This window comes from Drosophila obscura, unplaced genomic scaffold (assembly GCF_018151105.1).
Source record: "Drosophila obscura isolate BZ-5 IFL unplaced genomic scaffold, ASM1815110v1 contig_150, whole genome shotgun sequence".
NCBI lineage: Eukaryota > Metazoa > Arthropoda > Insecta > Diptera > Drosophilidae > Drosophila > Drosophila obscura.
Window position 1 is genome coordinate 5,943,016 of NW_024542736.1, and position 19,270 is coordinate 5,962,285.

General features: G+C 46.9%; 4 protein-coding genes and 3 non-coding genes across 8 annotated transcripts; 4 read left to right on the top strand and 3 right to left on the bottom strand.

Annotated features, from left to right (window-relative positions):
- Nucleotides 1-141: 141 nt before the first annotated feature.
- LOC111069575 lies at nucleotides 142-2,114 on the bottom strand. Its single transcript, XM_022359688.2, has 2 exons — nucleotides 2,008-2,114; nucleotides 142-1,316 (listed from the first exon to the last, which is right to left on the bottom strand). The coding sequence occupies exon 2, from the start codon at nucleotides 1,302-1,304 to the stop codon at nucleotides 285-287; it is 1,020 nt and encodes a 339-aa protein (XP_022215380.2). The 5' UTR covers nucleotides 1,305-1,316; nucleotides 2,008-2,114; the 3' UTR covers nucleotides 142-284.
- A 2,743-nt stretch (nucleotides 2,115-4,857) lies between these two features.
- On the top strand, nucleotides 4,858-4,939 carry Trnas-gcu. The gene has a single exon. It is a non-coding gene; the product is annotated as a tRNA-Ser (tRNA).
- Nucleotides 4,940-5,126: 187 nt separating this feature from the next.
- On the bottom strand, nucleotides 5,127-5,208 carry Trnas-gcu. The gene has a single exon. It is a non-coding gene; the product is annotated as a tRNA-Ser (tRNA).
- Nucleotides 5,209-5,510: 302 nt separating this feature from the next.
- Trnas-gcu lies at nucleotides 5,511-5,592 on the top strand. Its single transcript has one exon. It is a non-coding gene; the product is annotated as a tRNA-Ser (tRNA).
- Nucleotides 5,593-10,422: 4,830 nt separating this feature from the next.
- On the top strand, nucleotides 10,423-13,081 carry LOC111068811. Its single transcript, XM_041591562.1, has 3 exons — nucleotides 10,423-10,883; nucleotides 12,380-12,487; nucleotides 12,547-13,081. Exons 2-3 carry the CDS (start codon nucleotides 12,381-12,383, stop codon nucleotides 13,064-13,066), a joined length of 627 nt encoding a protein of 208 aa, XP_041447496.1. The 5' UTR covers nucleotides 10,423-10,883; nucleotide 12,380; the 3' UTR covers nucleotides 13,067-13,081.
- A 953-nt stretch (nucleotides 13,082-14,034) lies between these two features.
- On the top strand, nucleotides 14,035-16,740 carry LOC111070176 (IQ and ubiquitin-like domain-containing protein). Its single transcript, XM_022360544.2, has 8 exons — nucleotides 14,035-14,555; nucleotides 14,624-14,879; nucleotides 14,968-15,185; nucleotides 15,252-15,762; nucleotides 15,822-15,954; nucleotides 16,018-16,130; nucleotides 16,195-16,379; nucleotides 16,431-16,740. Exons 1-8 carry the CDS (start codon nucleotides 14,116-14,118, stop codon nucleotides 16,693-16,695), a joined length of 2,121 nt encoding a protein of 706 aa, XP_022216236.2. The 5' UTR covers nucleotides 14,035-14,115; the 3' UTR covers nucleotides 16,696-16,740.
- A 31-nt stretch (nucleotides 16,741-16,771) lies between these two features.
- LOC111070185 (FAST kinase domain-containing protein 4) lies at nucleotides 16,772-19,175 on the bottom strand. Of its 2 annotated transcripts, XM_022360558.2 has the most exons (7): nucleotides 19,081-19,175; nucleotides 18,682-18,906; nucleotides 17,916-18,629; nucleotides 17,611-17,860; nucleotides 17,270-17,544; nucleotides 17,147-17,216; nucleotides 16,772-17,088 (listed from the first exon to the last, which is right to left on the bottom strand). In XM_022360558.2, exons 2-7 carry the CDS (start codon nucleotides 18,857-18,859, stop codon nucleotides 16,878-16,880), a joined length of 1,698 nt encoding a protein of 565 aa, XP_022216250.2. In that variant the 5' UTR covers nucleotides 18,860-18,906; nucleotides 19,081-19,175; the 3' UTR covers nucleotides 16,772-16,877. The 2 variants fall into 2 exon arrangements, with proteins under 2 accessions (XP_022216250.2, XP_022216257.2); XM_022360565.2 differs by lacking the exon at nucleotides 19,081-19,175 and having other exon boundaries at nucleotides 18,682-18,997.
- Between the last annotated feature and the right edge of the window lie 95 nt (nucleotides 19,176-19,270).

Below are 19,270 nucleotides of genomic sequence, written 5' to 3' on the forward strand. Positions count from 1 at the left end.
GAAACTAACAATAAGGAAAGCATAAAGGAACATCTTATATTCTTCCAACGCTTTTCTGTATATAGAATCTATATTTTAGATTCCATTAAATCCATTTTACTTTTATCTGAATATTGTCTAGTACATTTTCCCAGTAAAAAACAATTCTTAAGGCACATTTTATTATGTGGTCATTTTTAGAATTTTTTAATTTCAAATTTTATGTCATCTTACTATCTAATAAATGCGTTCTATAATACTTTCCGTTGGTGCCACAGCCTGGGGCAGACTGTGAGCTGCTGCACTCAGTAGTAGCTCTGATCGTTGTACAGCGGACTCAGGTTGTTGGGCAGGATGTAGATGTCCTCGGGACGGCCGTTGAACACGAAGGGACGCTTCAGCGAGGTCAGCTTGGAGTCGTGCTGCGGCACTGGCAGGGAGGCGAGTCCGAAGCCCTGCTGAGAGGGTCCGTAGCCGGCGGCCGGAGCGGACATGGGCCGGAAGGGATTGCTGGGCGTGGGCGGGCGCAGGCCGTAGCCGGGTGCCAACTGTCCCAGATCCGGGCTGGGCGATCCATTCACCTGGTAGATCCCGCTGGGCTTGCCGTTGGCCAGGAAATTGACGGGCAGATTGAACACGGACCCGAAGGTGGAGAACGAGGGCATCGGCTGGTAGGTGAGCAGCGGGGAGAAGCCGCCATTGCCGAAGGGATTCGGCGGCATGTTCGGGACGAACATGTACGGCGTGGGCGGCAGGCGGACGTAGTAGATGGGCGAGTTCCGGGCCGGAGACGATGAATGGGGTGCAGCCGGACGACGTCCGCCAGCGGCACGCGACATAACCACATCCTCGAGGTCGTTGGTGGCCCCAGGGAAGGCGGGATAGAACATATCGGGGGCTATGTAGAGCGGAAATGGGATGAGCACGGGCTGGGCGTAGCCAATGAAGGGCATCATTTTGGGCACGCTCTCATAGGGATTCGCCATTCCCTGTGCGCCCGCATAGGCGCTCCAGGGGTAGTTGGAGGAGGCTGGCAGCCGGGACTCCTGTTTGCCCTCCTGCAGCATCTGGTAGGGATCATGGTCCTCCTCCTCGTCGCTCTTCAGCTCCTGCGACTCGGCGAGCGCATCCTGCACATACTGCTGGGCGTGCACCTGTTGCTGCGGCAGCTGCTGCAGCTGCGCTGTCTGCGACACCTGCCCCTGTTGCTTCTGTTGGCTCTGCTTCTTCACCAGCTGCCCGAGATTGGCCGCTGCGGACAGCGCCAACATCTGTTCCAGCAGCAACATGCTCAGGAGAATGCCCCAAATGTGCTGGTGGCCCATTGCTGATAGTAGCTGTAAAACGATCATGGGATTGGTTGGTGGTTAAGTGAACCGCTGAGCTGATCTTCACCCGATCTCATTTCGATTTGCATGCCTCGGGGCATTTTCTCACACTCGCATTGCGCAACGAGCGCAACCCCCCAACCCCACGACAAGTGCAGACAACGAAGAAATATGGCCAGAAAATTAGATTAGCTTGAGAGCTTGTTGAGACTCGCTGCGGCGCTACTGGAAATGGGAAGAGCTTTACACCCGAGACAGAGGGAGATGTGCATCTAAAAGATATCAAAAACTTGAGCACCAGCTAAGTTTCTAGCTGCAATATTTAGCCAATCTTTAAGAGGCATATAATTTTTAATTTACGCTACAATTAATTGAAGGAATACCTTTGTTAGGTGGAACAACTCAAAGCTCAGAAGACAGATAGTTGAACATCCTTATTTACATTAGGGATTGAGAATGCTTTGATCGGAACTGTTTCCTTCAGCCACTTAATTCAAATCATCGCTGGACCTAACACTTTTATGGTAAGTAAGTCTCCGAGATTTAGAAGTTCAAATAAGTTTATCCTCAATTTGTCAAAACAATCTTCTTTATCAACGCGAATACTTAATTATTATTAGCTTGGGACATTGGCTCTTCTGGCCCTCTGTCTTGCATCACTCTTCACTTGACACTTTCTTCACGTTTACTCTGTGCTCACCAATTAGTACGGAGATCTTCAGCTGTGTAACAGGATCAAGATCCGGAGTCCAAGTCCTGTGCGGTGATGGGCAACAAAAGTTTGGTCCAGACTGCACAGCAGGCGCGTTCAACTGAAAATGAGTTTGATCGCGGCCAGAATTCGCGCTTTATATGGTGGATCAGGCCTGCTGGATTCTGCTCGTTCTCAGTCGCAGTCTGCGTCGCGCAGGCCACTGGCTGCGGCTGCGCAGAATAAGTCAAAGCCGCTGAGGTGCCATTGAGGTGCAGCATTTGTGGCTCAAAGCAGAGAGGGTTTTGTTTGCATTTGCAAATGCTGTTCCCAACGCCTTTTTCCCTATGATTTGGTGGCTCTGTGGAAAGTGATAAATCGGCTAATTGCTAGCGGCTTAAACGCCAGCTTAATTAGCCTCAAATGTGAATGGCCCGGGACCCGAGACCTGGTTGCCCCGTCATCTCCGTCCTGCCCATCGAACCCAAGCCAACCCAAGCAAAGCCCAGCCAAGCCAGCGGCAAGTGGCAATATCACATTTTCAGCATGCACATGCAATTGTTGCAAAGGGCAGACAAAAAATGGCAGAAAAAGTAATCGCGAGCAATGTTAATTACCATGGAAGGCAACATGTGTACGATCATCTAAGGTCTGGGGCCCATAACATAACAAGCGCCCTCTGCGGAACGCCCGCGATTATGCATTTTAATTTTTATGACAGACAACAGCAGTAGGAACAACAATCTAGAGTTGGAGTTGAAGTTGAAGTTGGAGCGCGGCTCATTAGCCAATGATATCCGCCTGGCATTCCAGCGCTCAAGCACCTGTTGCTCCTGCTAAAGATCTCTTCCCAGTGGCATAATTGGGCATAATTGTGCGATTGCAGGAACATGCATATTTAGTGTGCATCTTTATTGTCCGCACAACGATTAAGTAATGCCAGTCATAGAATAGTTGTGGCACCAGCACGCAGAGCAGCAGGGGAGCAGGGGAGCAGGGGATGCCACATCACATCACTCTACTCTTTCTGCCAGAGATGCATAATTATGTTGATATTCCAGATGAGCAGATAAACCATCTTGGAGCCGACGCCGCCGCCGCCGCCGCCGCTGACGCTGGCAGGCATTATTAATACATATTCTAATATGAATAATTTGTTTATTTGTCAAAGCCAGCGGCATTGGCGCCGGCGCTGGCGTTGAGATTAGACCAATAATAAATTACGCAGCTAATTAAGCGGCGGCTGCCACTGCAGCAGCCACACTGCAGTGGTGCTGGAGAGACAACCAACCACGCAGATGCAAAAGATACAGATACATGCCGCAGATTGCAGCAAGTACGAGCAGCAGCCGTACAAGCAACGAACAGCAGCGACGAACGACAATAATGAACGGTTCGTGTTGTACGAGTTTGTTGCAGCACAGCACTCGTCTCGTATTAAAGCCAAAACAAAACCAAGCCCAAGTCGGTTCGGTTCGGTTGGGTCCAGGCCTGGCCTGGCCAAGAGGCCTGCAACAAGCCAACGTAATTAGCCTTGGAATGTCCTTGTGCACGTGACTAGCCCCGTACTGGAGACTCCACTCACTGCACTCGTACACTGTCTTGGTGTGGGGCTAAATATAAAACGCGCGTGCCTTTGGATCATCAAAACCTGGGCCCATTTCCTAACGAACCCGAAGGCGACACACGTTAGGTGACAATGCTGGCGTTTGGCTGTATCGCTGCATCCGTATAGGCATTCGGAACGTAAACAACTAAAAGCTATCTGGGCGACAAGGGTTCATTAACACCAACTGACAGCTGGATGACACAAGAATGGAATGGTCTAGGCCCAATATCTGCGAATGCCATAGCTGCGAATATTTAAAAAAGTAGAAGCTGTCTCATATTAAATCATCATCAGAACTGGTACCAGCAGCAGCAGCACCACTAAAACCACAACCAATGGGCCCCCCCGACACACTTGCTCGAGCGTGGCTCATCTAAAGTAAACCACTTTTGTTTTTTACACCAAACTTTGGACAGAGAAGAAAAAAAAAAACAAAAACAAAAAAAGAGGAGAGATATAAAAAGAAATCCACGACAGAAGATCAACAGAGAACTGGGTCAGGAGGCAGCACGATCGCCAGCAGAGAATCCGAGAATTATTGAAAACCCCTTCGAACGTCGCCCTCCAGAGAATGGCTGAGCAAACAAATTACTCTACGAATAACATAACTGATGGAGTGCGAGGAGCGCTCAAAGCTGGTCGATTGGATGGGAAAATACCCTATAAGCTTTGGATTCAAGTTATTCAAGATTTTTCCCCAGCTTCACAATTAAAATTATGATCTAAGTCAGACTTTGAGATGGATATTAGCAAGCCCTTTGATAATTTTTCTTTATTTTACATTAAAAATGGTAAACAAAGTCGTATAAGATTCTAAGTTTTGCAAGTCTAATCCTGCCAATCTATCTAGCCCAAACCTATCTACCCATTCATATAGATATGTACATATATGTAGAACATCGTAGGATCTTAAGCTTCACTTAAGTTGTGGTCCCCCCCACACGAGCCACTACTTGGCTACTTTCTTTAACCGCAAACAGACAAATACTTTGCAAAATGCTTATTCACTTTGTTTGCCCCTTTTCATTGACACAATTCTTAAACAAACAATTAAAGAATTAATACTTATACAGAGAAAACACTTCCGGGGTAGCGTATTATTGTATATTGTAATCTTTTTTGGAAGTGTAAGTATATCATATCTGTTAATATTTCAATAGTTGCAAATCCGTTGCTTCTATATGGGTTCTTTGATAAGAACTACAAAAAGTTTATTGGAAATTAGGTCTTGCGCAGAAGCTCTGACAAGTGACGAGGTGGCCGAGAGGTTAAGGCGTTGGACTGCTAATCCAATGTGCTCTGCACGCGTGGGTTCGAATCCCATCCTCGTCGAGTTGCAGTTTTTGCAAGTAAGTTAGTAAAATATTATCATTTTTTTATAGAAGAAGAACAAATAAAACAACTAATATAGTCTTTTTTATTAGCTAGATGAACTTGATATAAGCAAATTTGTTGGTTCCCTTTTAAATTAAATCAAGGATATTTTTTTGCAAATTTTTATAAAAAAAACAATAACTTCCGACGAGGATGGGATTCGAACCCACGCGTGCAGAGCACATTGGATTAGCAGTCCAACGCCTTAACCACTCGGCCACCTCGTCCCTTACTGAGGGTAGGTCCAACTTTCAACTTCTTAAGAAAGCAGTAGGCGTGCACACTATTATCGATAGCAAGCAGTGCGTGCAAACATTAGAACTTGTGGATGTGACAAGCGGTTCGCTGAATTATCACTTATTTAATGGACAAAACTATATACAAATGTGGGTTCATAGAAATCATCATTTTAGTTCTCACAACTGTTCTGGTCTTATCAATGATGATAAGAACTATGTGGTAGGGGGAGCTGTTGCTTTACCGGCAAAGCGGTGCACCAAATCAGCATTTGTCTGCCAAGGCCGCATATGACGAGGTGGCCGAGAGGTTAAGGCGTTGGACTGCTAATCCAATGTGCTCTGCACGCGTGGGTTCGAATCCCATCCTCGTCGGGAATCTTTTTTTTTACAATCTTCTTTTTTCTTTTATTTTGTGAAACTATAATTAAATATCAGTGAGATATGCTACTGGTAAGTAAAAATAAACCATGTTCCGGCTAAACCAATGTGCACCATTTAAACAGTGACACAGCGTGGAGTGGCGTGGGGGCCGCCCTGGAAGGCGAGATGGTTATCTTATTTCAATTGAAATTAAAGTTTTACGGCTGAGACAGCAGATGAGAGACAATAATGGCCAGTCAGCAGTATAAAACGGAATGGAAATAGATACATTGATAACAGCTTAAGTGTCGCTGCGGTCCGATCGTGGCATTGGATGATCTCTCTGCGACGGGATGTGGAGGATGCTGGGCTGGGGGAGACCTCGCCGCGCTTCAACCAGATGAATTCTCCAGAAATTAAGTTTATTGACATTGAGCGTGGAAAGGGCCCGTCCCGCCCGACCCGACCCGACCGCCCAAAGTGTGTCTTCAGAGCCATTAAGACACTGCCTCGTCTGCCTTGCTTCTTCTGCTGTGCTTCTCAAGGTCGCGCAAGATGGGATCAGAAATAATGGAAATAAAATTCGCAAAAACTCTGGGGGCCGTTTAGGCCAGCAAAAAACAAACAATGACCATTCGAAAAAAAAAAATTAAATTCCAATTGAAAATAATAGTTGGCTTTTGCCCGTTTCTGTGGCGGGCCAAAACAATAAAAGCCACCGGAGCAATTAACTCCATTTCCAATGATTTCTTTCTCGTCCGCTCGCCGGCTAATTAATGCACTTATTACAATTATTTTACAATAAGTATGCGATCCAGTAGAGTACCCGAACAAATCTCAGAGATCTGGGGGATATTGCTGATGTTTTGTTTCGTTAGCTTTTCCTTTTTACTGGCCAACAACTGGTTTTCAATTAATAAAACTTATTTCTCGATCATTAATAGCGAAAAGGCGAAAAAGACGGCCAAAGAATTTTCGTGCCACCATTTGACGGGAGACGTGCTGAAATCTTCCTGCCACTGGAAAAGGCCATAAAGCTAAAGCTACCATACCATCATTAACGATCTATGAATCCGTACAACTATCGTTTGCTCTAATTGTCAGACACTTGGAAAGTTTTCTGTGTTTGTTTGTTTGTTTTTTTCGTTTATAGCGGGTAAAAATCATCTGGCAAGTGAGATGCAGACCGCGAATCGTTAGGCGGTTGTGGGAGGCTGGGAAAAGTAGCTGGAAAAGCGAAATATTTGGCCTGAACCTTGAGTACAATTCTGTGGAATCCCCTCGCACAGTTTCTTCGAAGCACTTGACTCTGGCTTTCGTTGTGACTCAATAGGTAGCCAACAGTCTTGACTCGAATGTCGGCTTCAGTTCATAACCAATCGCCCCCATTCATGCTCCAGTGCCTGCCATCAAAACGCCCATTTCGAGCTGCCCCCTTGGCACTGACCCCCTTTGCACTTTCACAAAATTCACCGAAAAATACGCCAAACGTTTTCGGGAACGGATGAGCAAATATTGAATTTTGTGGCTGACAATCAGTGGTACTCGTAGCTGGTTGCTGGTAGCTGGTTGCTGCTTGCTTTGGTAGCTGTATTTTCCTTTCGTTACACTTTTCCTTTTTTGCGATCTACAAATATTTGACTTTCGATGAAAGTCAATGCAAACGTGCAGGCAGCCTGACCCCAATCCAGGGGCTTACTCAGAAATGCCACAATTGCCGCAGCAGCCACAGCAATGCAATGCCATCGGTGCACGGACATATCCAGATGGTTGGAATTGCATCATAAAACTTCATTCCAAATGCATTCCTCGAAACAGATTGGCAGCGAGGAGGCATGGGTTCGATCTGCTGGATCAAACACCCCACAACAAATGACAAAAACAAATGCTAAAATAAGACCAAACAAAGGCGCAAAGTGCCTCCAACCTGATGCCACCTGAGTCAGTTAACGAGAAAAAAAGGGGTAAGCAGGGGGGCCTACCGAGTTTAATGAACCTGCGAATTTATCGGCAATAAAAGATTTGCTATAATTGGGCAATATATAATCGTTGGGACTTAAGCCGGTCGCCGGTTGCCGGTCGTCCGTCGTATGCCGCTTTTGCCGGCTGCTTATCTTGACTTATCGGACTGTGGGTGTTCCCGCCATTCATCTAAATGGATCTGGGAGATCTCCTGCGCCCTGTCTCCCTATCTGGGAGCCTCTAAGCCGCTAATTAAAACGTTGGCCATGTAAATGAAGCCTCCGACAGACGGCGAACCCGCTTGAAAATGCTTAAAAATTCAGTAGCCAAACACGCAAGCGCCACCAGCTAGCAGCCAGCAGTCAGCAGCCACCCAGCCACGAGTGTGTGTCTGTCATGTCATTCATGCCAAAGCGTCGGGGGACTGGAACCGAGACTCTGTCCAGACGTGGGTCTAGCTGATGACTTTGCCTGAGGTTGGGGTTGGAGTTGTAGTCGGAGTTGGCTTTGGGTTTGGGTTTGGTGGGGTTGTTGTGGGGTGGCGGGCTAATTTACACACAGCTGTCTCGTTTGTGGTGGCCCCGTGCTTTGGCCATCTATCTATCTATATTGCTTCCGTCAGCATTAAACATATTAGTCTTAATAATTCCAAAGCTCGGTTCACACAAGGCTCGCAGCAGAAATGAGACGACACAGATGCAGATACTTGGCGTTTACAGCTTGTTCGTGATTTGTGTTGTGTTGCGTTGTGTTGTCTAATCGTTAACAATTATGCTGGATAGTACCGAGTAGTAAGTATGTGGCTGAAGATGGGGCTGCAGATGGGGCTGCGTTCTGGCCGTAGATGCGTGCAGTTAGTTGGCTCACTCCACTCCTACTATATCGGTGTCTGTATCCGAGAGAACGTGTATCTGGCAGATATGTATCTGTAGCCATCGGTAGCTCGGCCATTACGCACTTCAACACACACTTCAGAGTGTAGAGAGGGGCAGAGTAATTGGCCAGCAGAGGGGTTAGAGGGGAGCGCTGCCAAGGCTAATTAATATTTAAAAGTGTTCGGATCCATCAGCAATGTTGTTGTGAGTGTGTAGGGGCAGGGCAGGGCAGGGCTGGGCATGGGCGAGAACGTACCTAAACGCACAATTTGTTTTATTTGGATGAGTCGAGTGCTACGAGTACTACGAGTACTATTTGCGGTTATGTCATTTGCTTTTGCTTTGCTTTGCTTTGCTTTGTTCGAGTCTCGAGTATTGAAGTGTCTCTGAAATGAGATGATTTCTGTGGGCTTCCGTAGCTGAAAGGTGAAAGATGCCCCGGACATGGGAAAGTTGCTCAGCTTCGAGTGGAAATGCTTTTATATAAGCTCTCTTTGGCAGTGGAAGTTGCTTTTACTTGTTTTAATTAGCCCAAAAGGCACATAAAACCTTGTCCAAAATAGGGGAAGTGATATAATTAACACTAATTTTGCTTGAATTTCGCTATAAATTATGACAAATTTGACTGATTTACGGCGTAGACTGCATACGGACTCATTGGGTCGCATAAGAATTTCTCTCTCTCTCAAAGAGCTCGCTTTTTTTTGTTGTTTTCTTTCCCCCATTTAGCCAACACTTCTCAATCAGCGTCAACACATCACGCAAAAGTGTTTAGAAAATGCCAGAGGAGACGTCCAGTCGTCCCTCGGCCTTTGGCCAATTAAATTATGATGAATGCAAAAACTTTACCCTCGAAGCGCCACACGCACAGAGCCCAGAGAGTGGGGAAGGGGGCACCTGGTGGTTGTGGCTTGCGCTGGCCTGTCAATGGGCAAGAGAAAGATGTAGGAATGATAAATAGTCGACCATGAATATACCTGTTAATCGGCTAATAGGGTTTAATAGAAGCATTTAGGGATTTGGCCTATCGGAGGCACATTAAGCAGCAAGAATGAATCATTTTTGATAGCTTGGTAGAGTAGAGTCGAAATATGAAGCCCATATCTGTAGGCAAACACAACAGCTGCATATCTCTTAACTTAATCAGTAGAAAGGCAGCTGAAACTAACCAGAAGACAACATAACCTTGTACTAATTATACGAGCAATAGGTATAAAAAGGATGAGAGAGCAAAAACTGCAAAAAGAAAAGAAGCCAAAACCCGCAGCCCGCAACCCTGCCTCAACCGGGGGCTTCGTGTTACCTTCAACGGCCTTTGTTGTCGTAGGTTCATTTGTAACTAATTTGTTCACAATATTGGAAAGGCAAAGAAGATGGAATCCAGAGCACAGATCCCAGACCCCACACCGTAGACCCTCTGCAGAAGAAGAAGCTACTTTACTCACTCGTACTCGTACTCGTAACACTGTTGCTGGACTTGAGGTGTAATTCAATCGAAAGCTGACTGACTGACTGGACTGGACTGGACTGGTCAAGTGGTATTGGGTTTCCTGCTGCGTCCAGCGTACTGACACTTTCCTGTCGTGATATGCAAATGCTGCCGCCGCAGACCCAGGGAAGTGATGAATCAATTTTCTCCCCTGTTACATTTGTCAAGCAAATAGCAAAAAGACAGAAGAGTCTGGAAAACCCACAAAGTGCAATCGCCAACTGTAACAGTAAGTGGACAAACAATAAACTGGCAAATTTATGGGTCGCTCTTCAGATCTAAAGAACGTCTTGGAACGTCTTCTCCACAGAGGATCGAGGGACAGCACAGTCTCATCCAGTCTGTACCCCCTTGTAGCCTGAAGATCAGTTCCACCATCCATCCACTAAAGATAATTTGCCAGCGTCTGTCTGGTAGCCAACTAGTTAGAGTTAGATGTGGCATCGCTTTGGACCTCACACAATAAAAGTTGTGCCGGTGCCGGCTCACACTTCCAGTTGCTGTCGCCCCACAACAGAAGCAGCAACAGAAGCAGCAACAGCAGCAGCAGCAGCGACGTCGGCCGGCCGGCTGATTTTTGATTTAAGAAGAAAAATTACAAACAGTCCGCAGACTCATTTATTTGCCGCACTTCGAGGCGCGCGCAACGCAGTGCTAGTAAGCGGTTGAAAATTTAAAATTTAAATCGACGCAGAAAATATAAAATACGTGAAAGATTATAAATTAAATGCTTAAAGTGATATTAACGTTAAAATAAAAATATAGAAAAAAACGTGATAGAACAAATTCCATAATTTATGCAGAGAGAAAAGCCAAACAAGACAAACAATCATCTCTCGTAGCAGGAAGGACACTTGGGCAATAAATTAATCGCCGCCTTACAGTCAATATAATATAATTAAAGAAAATACGTAATCAACTGCATCAGCAATTACTCAGCCAGTACAAACCAGCAGCTGCAGTCAGAGCCATTTAAAGTAAGTTTTTTCTTTAGATGCAAATAATCTCGTATGCCCATAGAGGATGGGATGGAATGGGATGGCATGGAATGGATGGAGTGGAGTGTGGAGGGTTTATTCATTTGCATTTGCATTTGACAGCTGGCAGCAGTCCATTAAATTAATACGCTTTTAATTGCTGGACGTCCCCGTCCGTATCGACAACTCGAGTTCGTTGCCAAAGTCTTTCGTCTTTCGTCTTTCATCTTTCACTGCTCACCGAGCAGAGAGCGGTAGATGGGCCAGGTGACATGATTAATCATGATGGGAACACATAATAGCATTGGCACCAAAACGGACATGACCTTGGCGGCAATATTGTTCATGCATAAGTGTTGATATAGGCAAAAGCCACACAATAATTTAGATAATTGAAGTCTGTATGTGGACAAATCAAGATTTTCGCCAGACAGAAGCGATCTACAGGGCTCGTGTGAACCACAGACCATTAGGAATTAGGAGGAGATCTAACAGAAACAATTAAATTGTAATGAGCTTTTCCCCAACATCTGCTTGTCTGTGTGTTTGTGTGTGTGGTCCAATGAGCTCTTTGTTCTCTTATTGGTCCAGCGATCATATATCATCCCAGACATTCCTAGACATTCCTAGACATTCTGCAATCTATCAGTTCAGTTTGGCGAAAAACGCTTTGGGCCACAGACAGATTTGTAGACAAATGTCTAGAAAATATTTGCATTTCGCAGAATCTGTAAGGCCGGGCAGGGGGGCGCGCCTAAACGTTTACGCCCCGAAAACCGTGTTTTCCCGCCGCTTGTTCTCCGATTTCGATCGGTGTTTCGTTTAGGCCAGCGCTGCCGACAGCTTGTTGTCTGCTCAATTTTAGATTTTTTTCAATTTTTTTTTTTGGATCTCTCTGGTTGATCAATTTATTTTTTTTGTTGTTGTATCTATTTATCTATTTTTTTTAAAGGCTCATCATTAATCACTGAAGCGTTGAAATCTGCCCCGCCAGATGGCGCTCGACGCGCTCATTAGCGTAATTGCTCAGTCGGCGTCGCTGTTGGCGTCGCTCTTAGAGGCTTTGATTAGCGTGCATTAAATGCTTTCATTTAAATCAAATCGAAACGAAAATTACCCACCCGAGAGTGTAGTCGCAGTACATATGTGTGTGTATGTATGTGTATGTGTGTGTGTGTGTGTGTGTGTGTGTGTGGGGAACGTGAGAAACTTTACAATGTAAAGGCGAAAGATTTTGCGCTTTGATGCGCCCAGACAATTTATTTTATTATTAAATTATTCGGCTTTGGCATGTGACTTGCAGAAATCGCTCTTTGATTATTATTCGAATTCGGGTGTTGGCTTTTGGTTTTGATTTTGGTTTTGATTTTCATCCATCCAACCATCCATCAAATACCTGGAACAATTAGGGAGCAGTTCGCGCGCGTGTTGGGTCGAACACTTTCCATTGTCTTTTACCTTGACACTCTCTTGGCTTCTCTTTTCTTTTTTTGCAGCATGTCGCCACGGCTGCTACACTTAACGGCACTGTTTGCGTTGGCCAGTCTGGTGCAGGCCTTTCCCTACTCCTACCACATGAGAGCCCCCTCGCCGCTGCCACAGAAGTTGATGTCAAGTGGCCTGGAGGGTGGTGCCGCTGCCGCTACCGCTACTCCGGGGGCCCGCTGGCCAACAGTATTGTGGTGCAGTCACCATCGCTGGACAATGTGTATATGGATTATGTGGTCACCTCAAAGCCGCTGAACCTTCGCAAGTACAACAAGAACGGCAGTAAGACGAAAAAAACGAAAAAGGATTCGAAAATCTATTATATACCCGTACCCCCACTGCCCTTCCGTCATATACCCGGCATCGGTCTGGACTATCAGCCCATGAAAATCAAACCCATCATTCTGGAAAAGGAAACACAGACGCCGCTAACACAGACGACGACGACGACGGAGGCGCCAAAGCAGAGCCCCACAGACCGTCCAAAGCCGGGCAAACCATTGATGGATCACAATAATCTGGGCTATCCCAGCTATCCCAGCAAACTGTTGCGGGTGCAGCACCACAAGGATTACTACTTCAATGGACGTCCCCATCGACTGCAGGTGGCCCATGCCCATGTCGATGCCAAGTCCGCCCTGACTGCCCTCAATCTTAAGTCCAAGTTCTACTACAATAAAAACATTATTTATTAATAAATTTAGTTAGCAAAAAAAAATTTTACAATTATTGTGCTTTTTCATTGGCGGTAATCGAATATTATAAGCAGCTTTTGGCCAAACCTTTTAAGTGGATCATATTTCCCATACGCACTCGGAAATATTGCCGAATTTGGGTCACAATCGAACGAACCCATTCGTTGGGGAGAAAGAAAGCTCTGGCTAAGCGGAGCCGCCATTAATTTTGATGATATCTGTATACATACGTAGATCATGATATAATAGCCTAACCATCATTATTAGCCCGGCTTCCGCATCAGCATCGGCATCGACATCGGCAGCGCAGTAGCATCGACATCATCATCATCAAATTGTCTTCACGTGTGGCCTGGCAGTCTTTCCAATCCATTTAGTAAAAGTAATTACTGTCACCGTTGTCTCTACCAAGTTCCGAATGTTCATTCATTGTTATGCAACAAATAAATAGCCACGAAACAGAGGCTTCAAATACACTTTCAGCTAAAATTTAAATGCATTGGATTAATGATTTTATTTGTAGCTAAAAGTTAATAAACAGAACCTAAACTCTCATGTCTGCTTTGGGTTCTATAAAGCTAAGAATCTGCGCTGTCTCCAAGGGCAAAATATATCTCCCCAGGGGCAATTTACAAGATTTCATAACTGAACTGAAATTGGGGCAATTAGAAAACAATTTTGTATGCAAATTGTTGTAGTGCCCTGCCCGTTGGATTTGGACAGCTTCGAATCATTAGATGATTGGAAGCTTTCACTCGTGGAAATCTGATGCGAATGCGTGAGAAAACTGCGCCACTGAACGGACGGGATGGGGGAACACTGAACCTGAACTATGGCCAGAATGTTGGGCCCTGGCCCTGGTGCGTTGCCACAACAGGGCGCCTAGCAGCGGCATTCAACAAATTCGTTGCCCGGGGTAGCCCTTTGTGACCCAGTCCCCCAGTCTGGCTGGAATCAAATCCCAGCAGGCAGTTTTCCGATTAGAGTTAAGCCACCCAGAATATTCACAAAAAGCAGAAAAAGTATATATATTTTGTTAGAGCAGAGAGATGAGTGTCCCGGAGTATCCCGGAGCATTTGTGTGCAATGTGCATCTGAATGTGGATCCCTCGGAGCGACCCAAGCAGCCGGCGGGCTGTGCCCCAGCCTACGATGCAAACAGCACCGAGTCGGAGCACACGGAGGAGTGCTGCGTGGAGCTGGAGAATGTCACGGTGAAGTTTCACATCACGGATACGGATATCGTGGCCCAGGTCTATCCCAACTGCATGACCCTGGCCGAGGTCAAGCAGGACATATCGCGCAAGTTCGAGGTGGAGCCACAGCTGCTGGTGCTCAGGCAGGAGAATCGTCCACTGTGCGACTCCCTGCCCATCAATTCGACCAAGTTCGATGAGTACGGAATACACGAGTTCCAGCTGGAACTGCTCGTGCCCAAGAATATTGGGAAAGAGCCTGCGCCCAAGCTGGATCTGGATGTCTACTACGAGTGAGTATACCACGGGAGACTTCCCCCTCAATGCGAATCCTCATCCTGCAGATCTCAAACTCCCACAGCAAACACCGCCTGGCTGACTTTATAACTGTCCACATCCCTGGCGAGGACACGGAGGATGGCCAGCCCAAGAACGTGGTGGTGGAGATTGTGAATGCTGCCATCGTCAAGCCCTTTTTGTGCGGCTACAGGGACAGGAACAGCGGCAAGGAGTACCTGGATGCCTTCTCCCAGACCGGGCCCTACTTTGACAAGTGGAAGGCCAGGCGCTATTACTCCAGAGACACGCAGACCTGGGAGCCCAAGGAAAAGACTCTGGTGGGTGGAATAAATTTTAAATGAACTGCTCGGCAGGCGGTGGCTTATATCTGTTTCCGCAAATCCCTCCCTTGCAAATCCCCTCTAGAACACAGCCCATGAGCAGTCGGTGCAATGCCATCTCGATGGCATCAATGTCCTGTACGTGTCGGCGGCCAACGATTTCACCATCGTTCCTGGCAAATACCAGACCTTCGCCCAGAAGGAGCGTGCAGAGCGAAAGCTGGAGAAGATTCAGCTCATACAGCGCAACTGGCGGCGCTGGATCCTGTGGAAGTACATCCACATTCGCGCCAAGGAGTATCGGTGAGTACACCCCAAAAATTCGACCCCAAAGAGCTCCCAGCTGATCCGAATCCGATTCCTGTCCAGTCGGTTGGTGCGCAATCGCGAGGAGGAGGAGGTTCGATACGAAAAGTGCGTGGAGGAGCGCGTGGATCGGCAGCTGGCGATCAAGCAGTTCCCCCGCTCCAAGGATGACTTCGATCTGCTGTATGCCGAAATATGTCGCTGGAAGCGGGCCGAACTGAAGCGGATTGCGGCCAACTACGAGGGACCTGCCCGCATCTCCGAGGTGAACATTCTTCTGGACAAGGAGATCCAACTGCTGAATGGGGTGGAGCGGCAGCGTCGTCTCGTCTGCAAGGCCATGGAGGACTTTCGCAAGGATCAGCTGCTCAAGCGGATGGGCAAACCAATCGAATGGATTGGCTACAAGGACTGCAAGATCCATATGGACTTGCTGAGCACGCAGCGCGTTCGCTTCCTCACCGAGGTCTACAAGGATCTACGAGTGCCGCTGACAAGAGATGTACGCCTGACCCTCGTACGTCGTGTCATGGAGATACTCATGGAGGAGACCTGCTTTCCCGAATTTCCCGAGGTTTGGCTGTGACCCATAGAATCATTTAACTCCGCTTATTTGGTGTTGCCCTTTTCTAGCTCTTTGATCTGTTTGATCGCGAGAAGAATTTGCTGCTGTATGCCACGTCAAGCGATGTGCAAATTCTGCGCAAGCGCCAAAACATTCTCTTCTACGAGCTGATTAAGTTCCAGAAGAGCGAGCAGAACAAAAGTGAGTAGAGTAGCCAAGGGTCCATCGAATCGAACACTTCTAAGGAGTAAAATGCTTTCGCAGGGGTTCCCTCGCGCATGTGCATCGTCTGCAAGAAGGTCAAGGCATTCAAGGATTTTGCCATACGCACGCGCCAGAGCCATGTGGATACCTGCAAGAGTTGCTACTACCTAAAGGTGGGTTAATCCTCCATCCAATCCTCATTTCTGTCTGATGATTAAAGTGTTCTTCTCTCTTCAGCTAACGGCCACAGAGAACACGGTGTACCAATCCATTCTGAGGTGCATACAACGCGATGAGCGCAAGCGTAAGTGCACCACATCCTTTGCCTTTGTGATGCAGTCGGACGATGTGCGACATATCATTGACAAGATCTGGCATGGCCACTCGGCACTCAGCAAGACGCAGAATCTCAACGAGTTGAGGTGAGTCTCCCCATCAATAAATCTATGCTCCGATCTTGACTCCCTACTTAGATTGCCGCGCTGGATCAAGAGCGACGACTGGGCCCCATGGAATTGTGTGTGTCTGACTGAGCGGGAGACCCGGGATCACTACAAGATCGAGGACATTGATAAGGTGTACGACCCGAAGTTCGTTTTGCATGTCAGCAATCGTCACATGTTGGCCCGAAGTCTGTTCCAAACGCTGGCAGCCGTGGCCATCGAGTTCCAGGAGACGGGCCAGTGGTGGAAGGTGGGCATGAATAAGCAGCGCACCAGCAATTTGGATGCAGTGTAACGTATCTTATGTGTACTTGATTATATAGATATTTCATCGCTTAAATTAAACGTTTAATAAACATTCCAAAGGCAGATGTTGTTTAGCCTTTAATTCAGCGCCTAATTTTACATTTACAAAATTTAAACAATTTCAATTTTGATTAAAAATTACAAGGGAAATTAAATAAACTACAATTGCAATTATTTGCTACTAACAATCGCCTTGAACTTTGCATCCAAATACTGAACGCGCTTCAGTAGCTTGTCGCTGGTGCTGAACTCATTGTACGGCACTGGTATGACCTGGTAGCCACTCTTCTCCAGCAGATCGAACGTTAGGTTGGTCACTCCACTGGCACTGCGATGCGTGCCATGGCAAATGTCATGGAAGTCAATCACCATTAGCGCCACCCTAGAAATACGATTTAATAGGCTGCCAATATGCTTCATTAAAATGTACTGTATCTTACTTAATTGCATTGGGATTCTCCTTGTCCAGAGGCAGGGGATTTCTATTGGCATCAAAGTGACAAAGCGCATCTGAAAGTGGACTCGATTAGAAGAGAGTTTGAAGATTAAAATATTTCTTTTACCTATAAGAAAGCCCATCTTACTGTCCACCGACGTTTGTACATGGTTATTGGCCGGCAGCAGGCTCTTGAGTGCATCAAGCATGCCATTTACCAGAATTTGTTTCGTCTTCGTATGGGCCATGGGCACTTGGTAGGCAGGACTATCAGCTGGCAGCAAAACACCCTTGTAATCTGTGGCCAACAGCTGCGCATAACTATTCAGATTCAGTAGCCTCATCTTGGAGACGGGTGTCAGGCCGGACTTGTCCTTTTCCAATTTCTCCAGGAATTCAGGACTGCGGAAAGTAACCCAATCGGAGTATTAAGGGAAACATTTTTTGATTTTATATACTTTGACACACCTTAAGACCGAATCGAGGTGCTTGTGTTCCACCAGTCCGAGCATGGTCAGGGACCAGACATAGCTCAACCATTCGGATTGCTTGGTAAAGTCCTCCCGTACAATGGATTTCGCCAGTTTATTGCTAACATCATCGAGCAGGGCACTCTTGAAATTCAGCAAAGCCGACGTGAGGAAGTACGCGCTGAGATCTTGAGGCCGGCAGATTTCACTGTTCTTCACGAGCCATTGCGTCAGCGATTCCAGTATATCTAACAGATAGGACTTATTAGTATAGAGCACAACAGATTTATGAGATGGACTAACCCAAATCTCGATAGCGCAAAATGCCCAAACTGGTGAGTATGGATCCCACTACCGCCGACCTTTCCACGTTCTTTGGCAGAGCTGCTTGCACATCAGCACAGACCTTGGCGCCCAGCACCGAGTCCTGGAAGTTCAGCGTGGACATGGCATAGAGAACATCCGCCGACTGCTTCAGGTCCAGCGGCTCCGAGGCGCTGCTTATGTTGAAGGCCAGAGAGCGTAGCAGCGGAGTGCTACGTCGCTTCCGCTGGGCCAAAGTACTCATCACCTTAACCATTTGGGGCAGGCTGATGCTGGCAATCAGCTTGGCCGCCTCATCGTCTCCAGCCACGCCGAGCACCGTGTTCAGATCGTCCGTCCGGAAGCCGGAAATCCGTTTGGTGTTTCCGTTGACATCGCCACTGTTCTTGTTGTTTCCGGCGCCATTCTTGGGCACGGTGCGGCCCAGCATGCGGCAGATGCGCAAGAATCTGGTGTCATTCTCGAACTCGGATATCTTGACACGGTCAACGGTGCTCCATTCGGCCAGTATCGAGACGATCCTCAGGGCATGCTTGCGCGAGAAGGCGTTGTTGTTTTCCGTGATGGCCAGCAGTCCATTAACCGATTTCGCATTGACAATGCGCTCATCTATGTTGCTGGAGGCGGGAGTCTTCTTGTCATCGTTTGGGCTCTCGTTCCGCAGCGACTCGAAGGCAGCAGCAACCAATTGGCCTGTAATTGATTTCGATCTGGTTAGATCAATCCAATTGGACGCACGACATACCTTTTGGTTTCTTTGCATCCGTTGCCGGCGTGCGAGCTTCAGTCTCGCTCACCTCGGTTCCCTGACCAGTGGCCGCCGTAGCCAGAGGACCACTTGCCGACCGGACATTGCTGCTGTAGGCGGCACGGCGGTATATCTGGTTGACAATACTTCCGGCAAAGCGTTGTAGTCCCAACATTTTCAGTTATGCTCCCAATCTCAATCTGACGAATCTCACTCTTCACGCTGCAAAACCAAGGAAAGTTTACATAACCTTTTTGTTTACATTTTTTTCAGGCAAAACCAGCATGGCAGAGCTGTGCTAGGCCAAAAGCAGGCGCTAAGCTGTATAATTATGAATACTCTCCGCAAAATCAGCCTAGTTTCATTTAATATTTGGACTATTTATTCAAAACTTTCCTATAAAACGTTGAGAATCGCAGATGACGGCAGCGGCAGCTGATTGTAAAGTGCTGCAACCAGGGCTGCCAAGCACAATCGATATATCGACATTTCCATCGAACATTTTTGAACTAATTAAATAATCAGGAGATTGGTTTTCCCACACAGCAGCACATCCTATTAAGTTTAATTAAGTTAATTTTCTAGA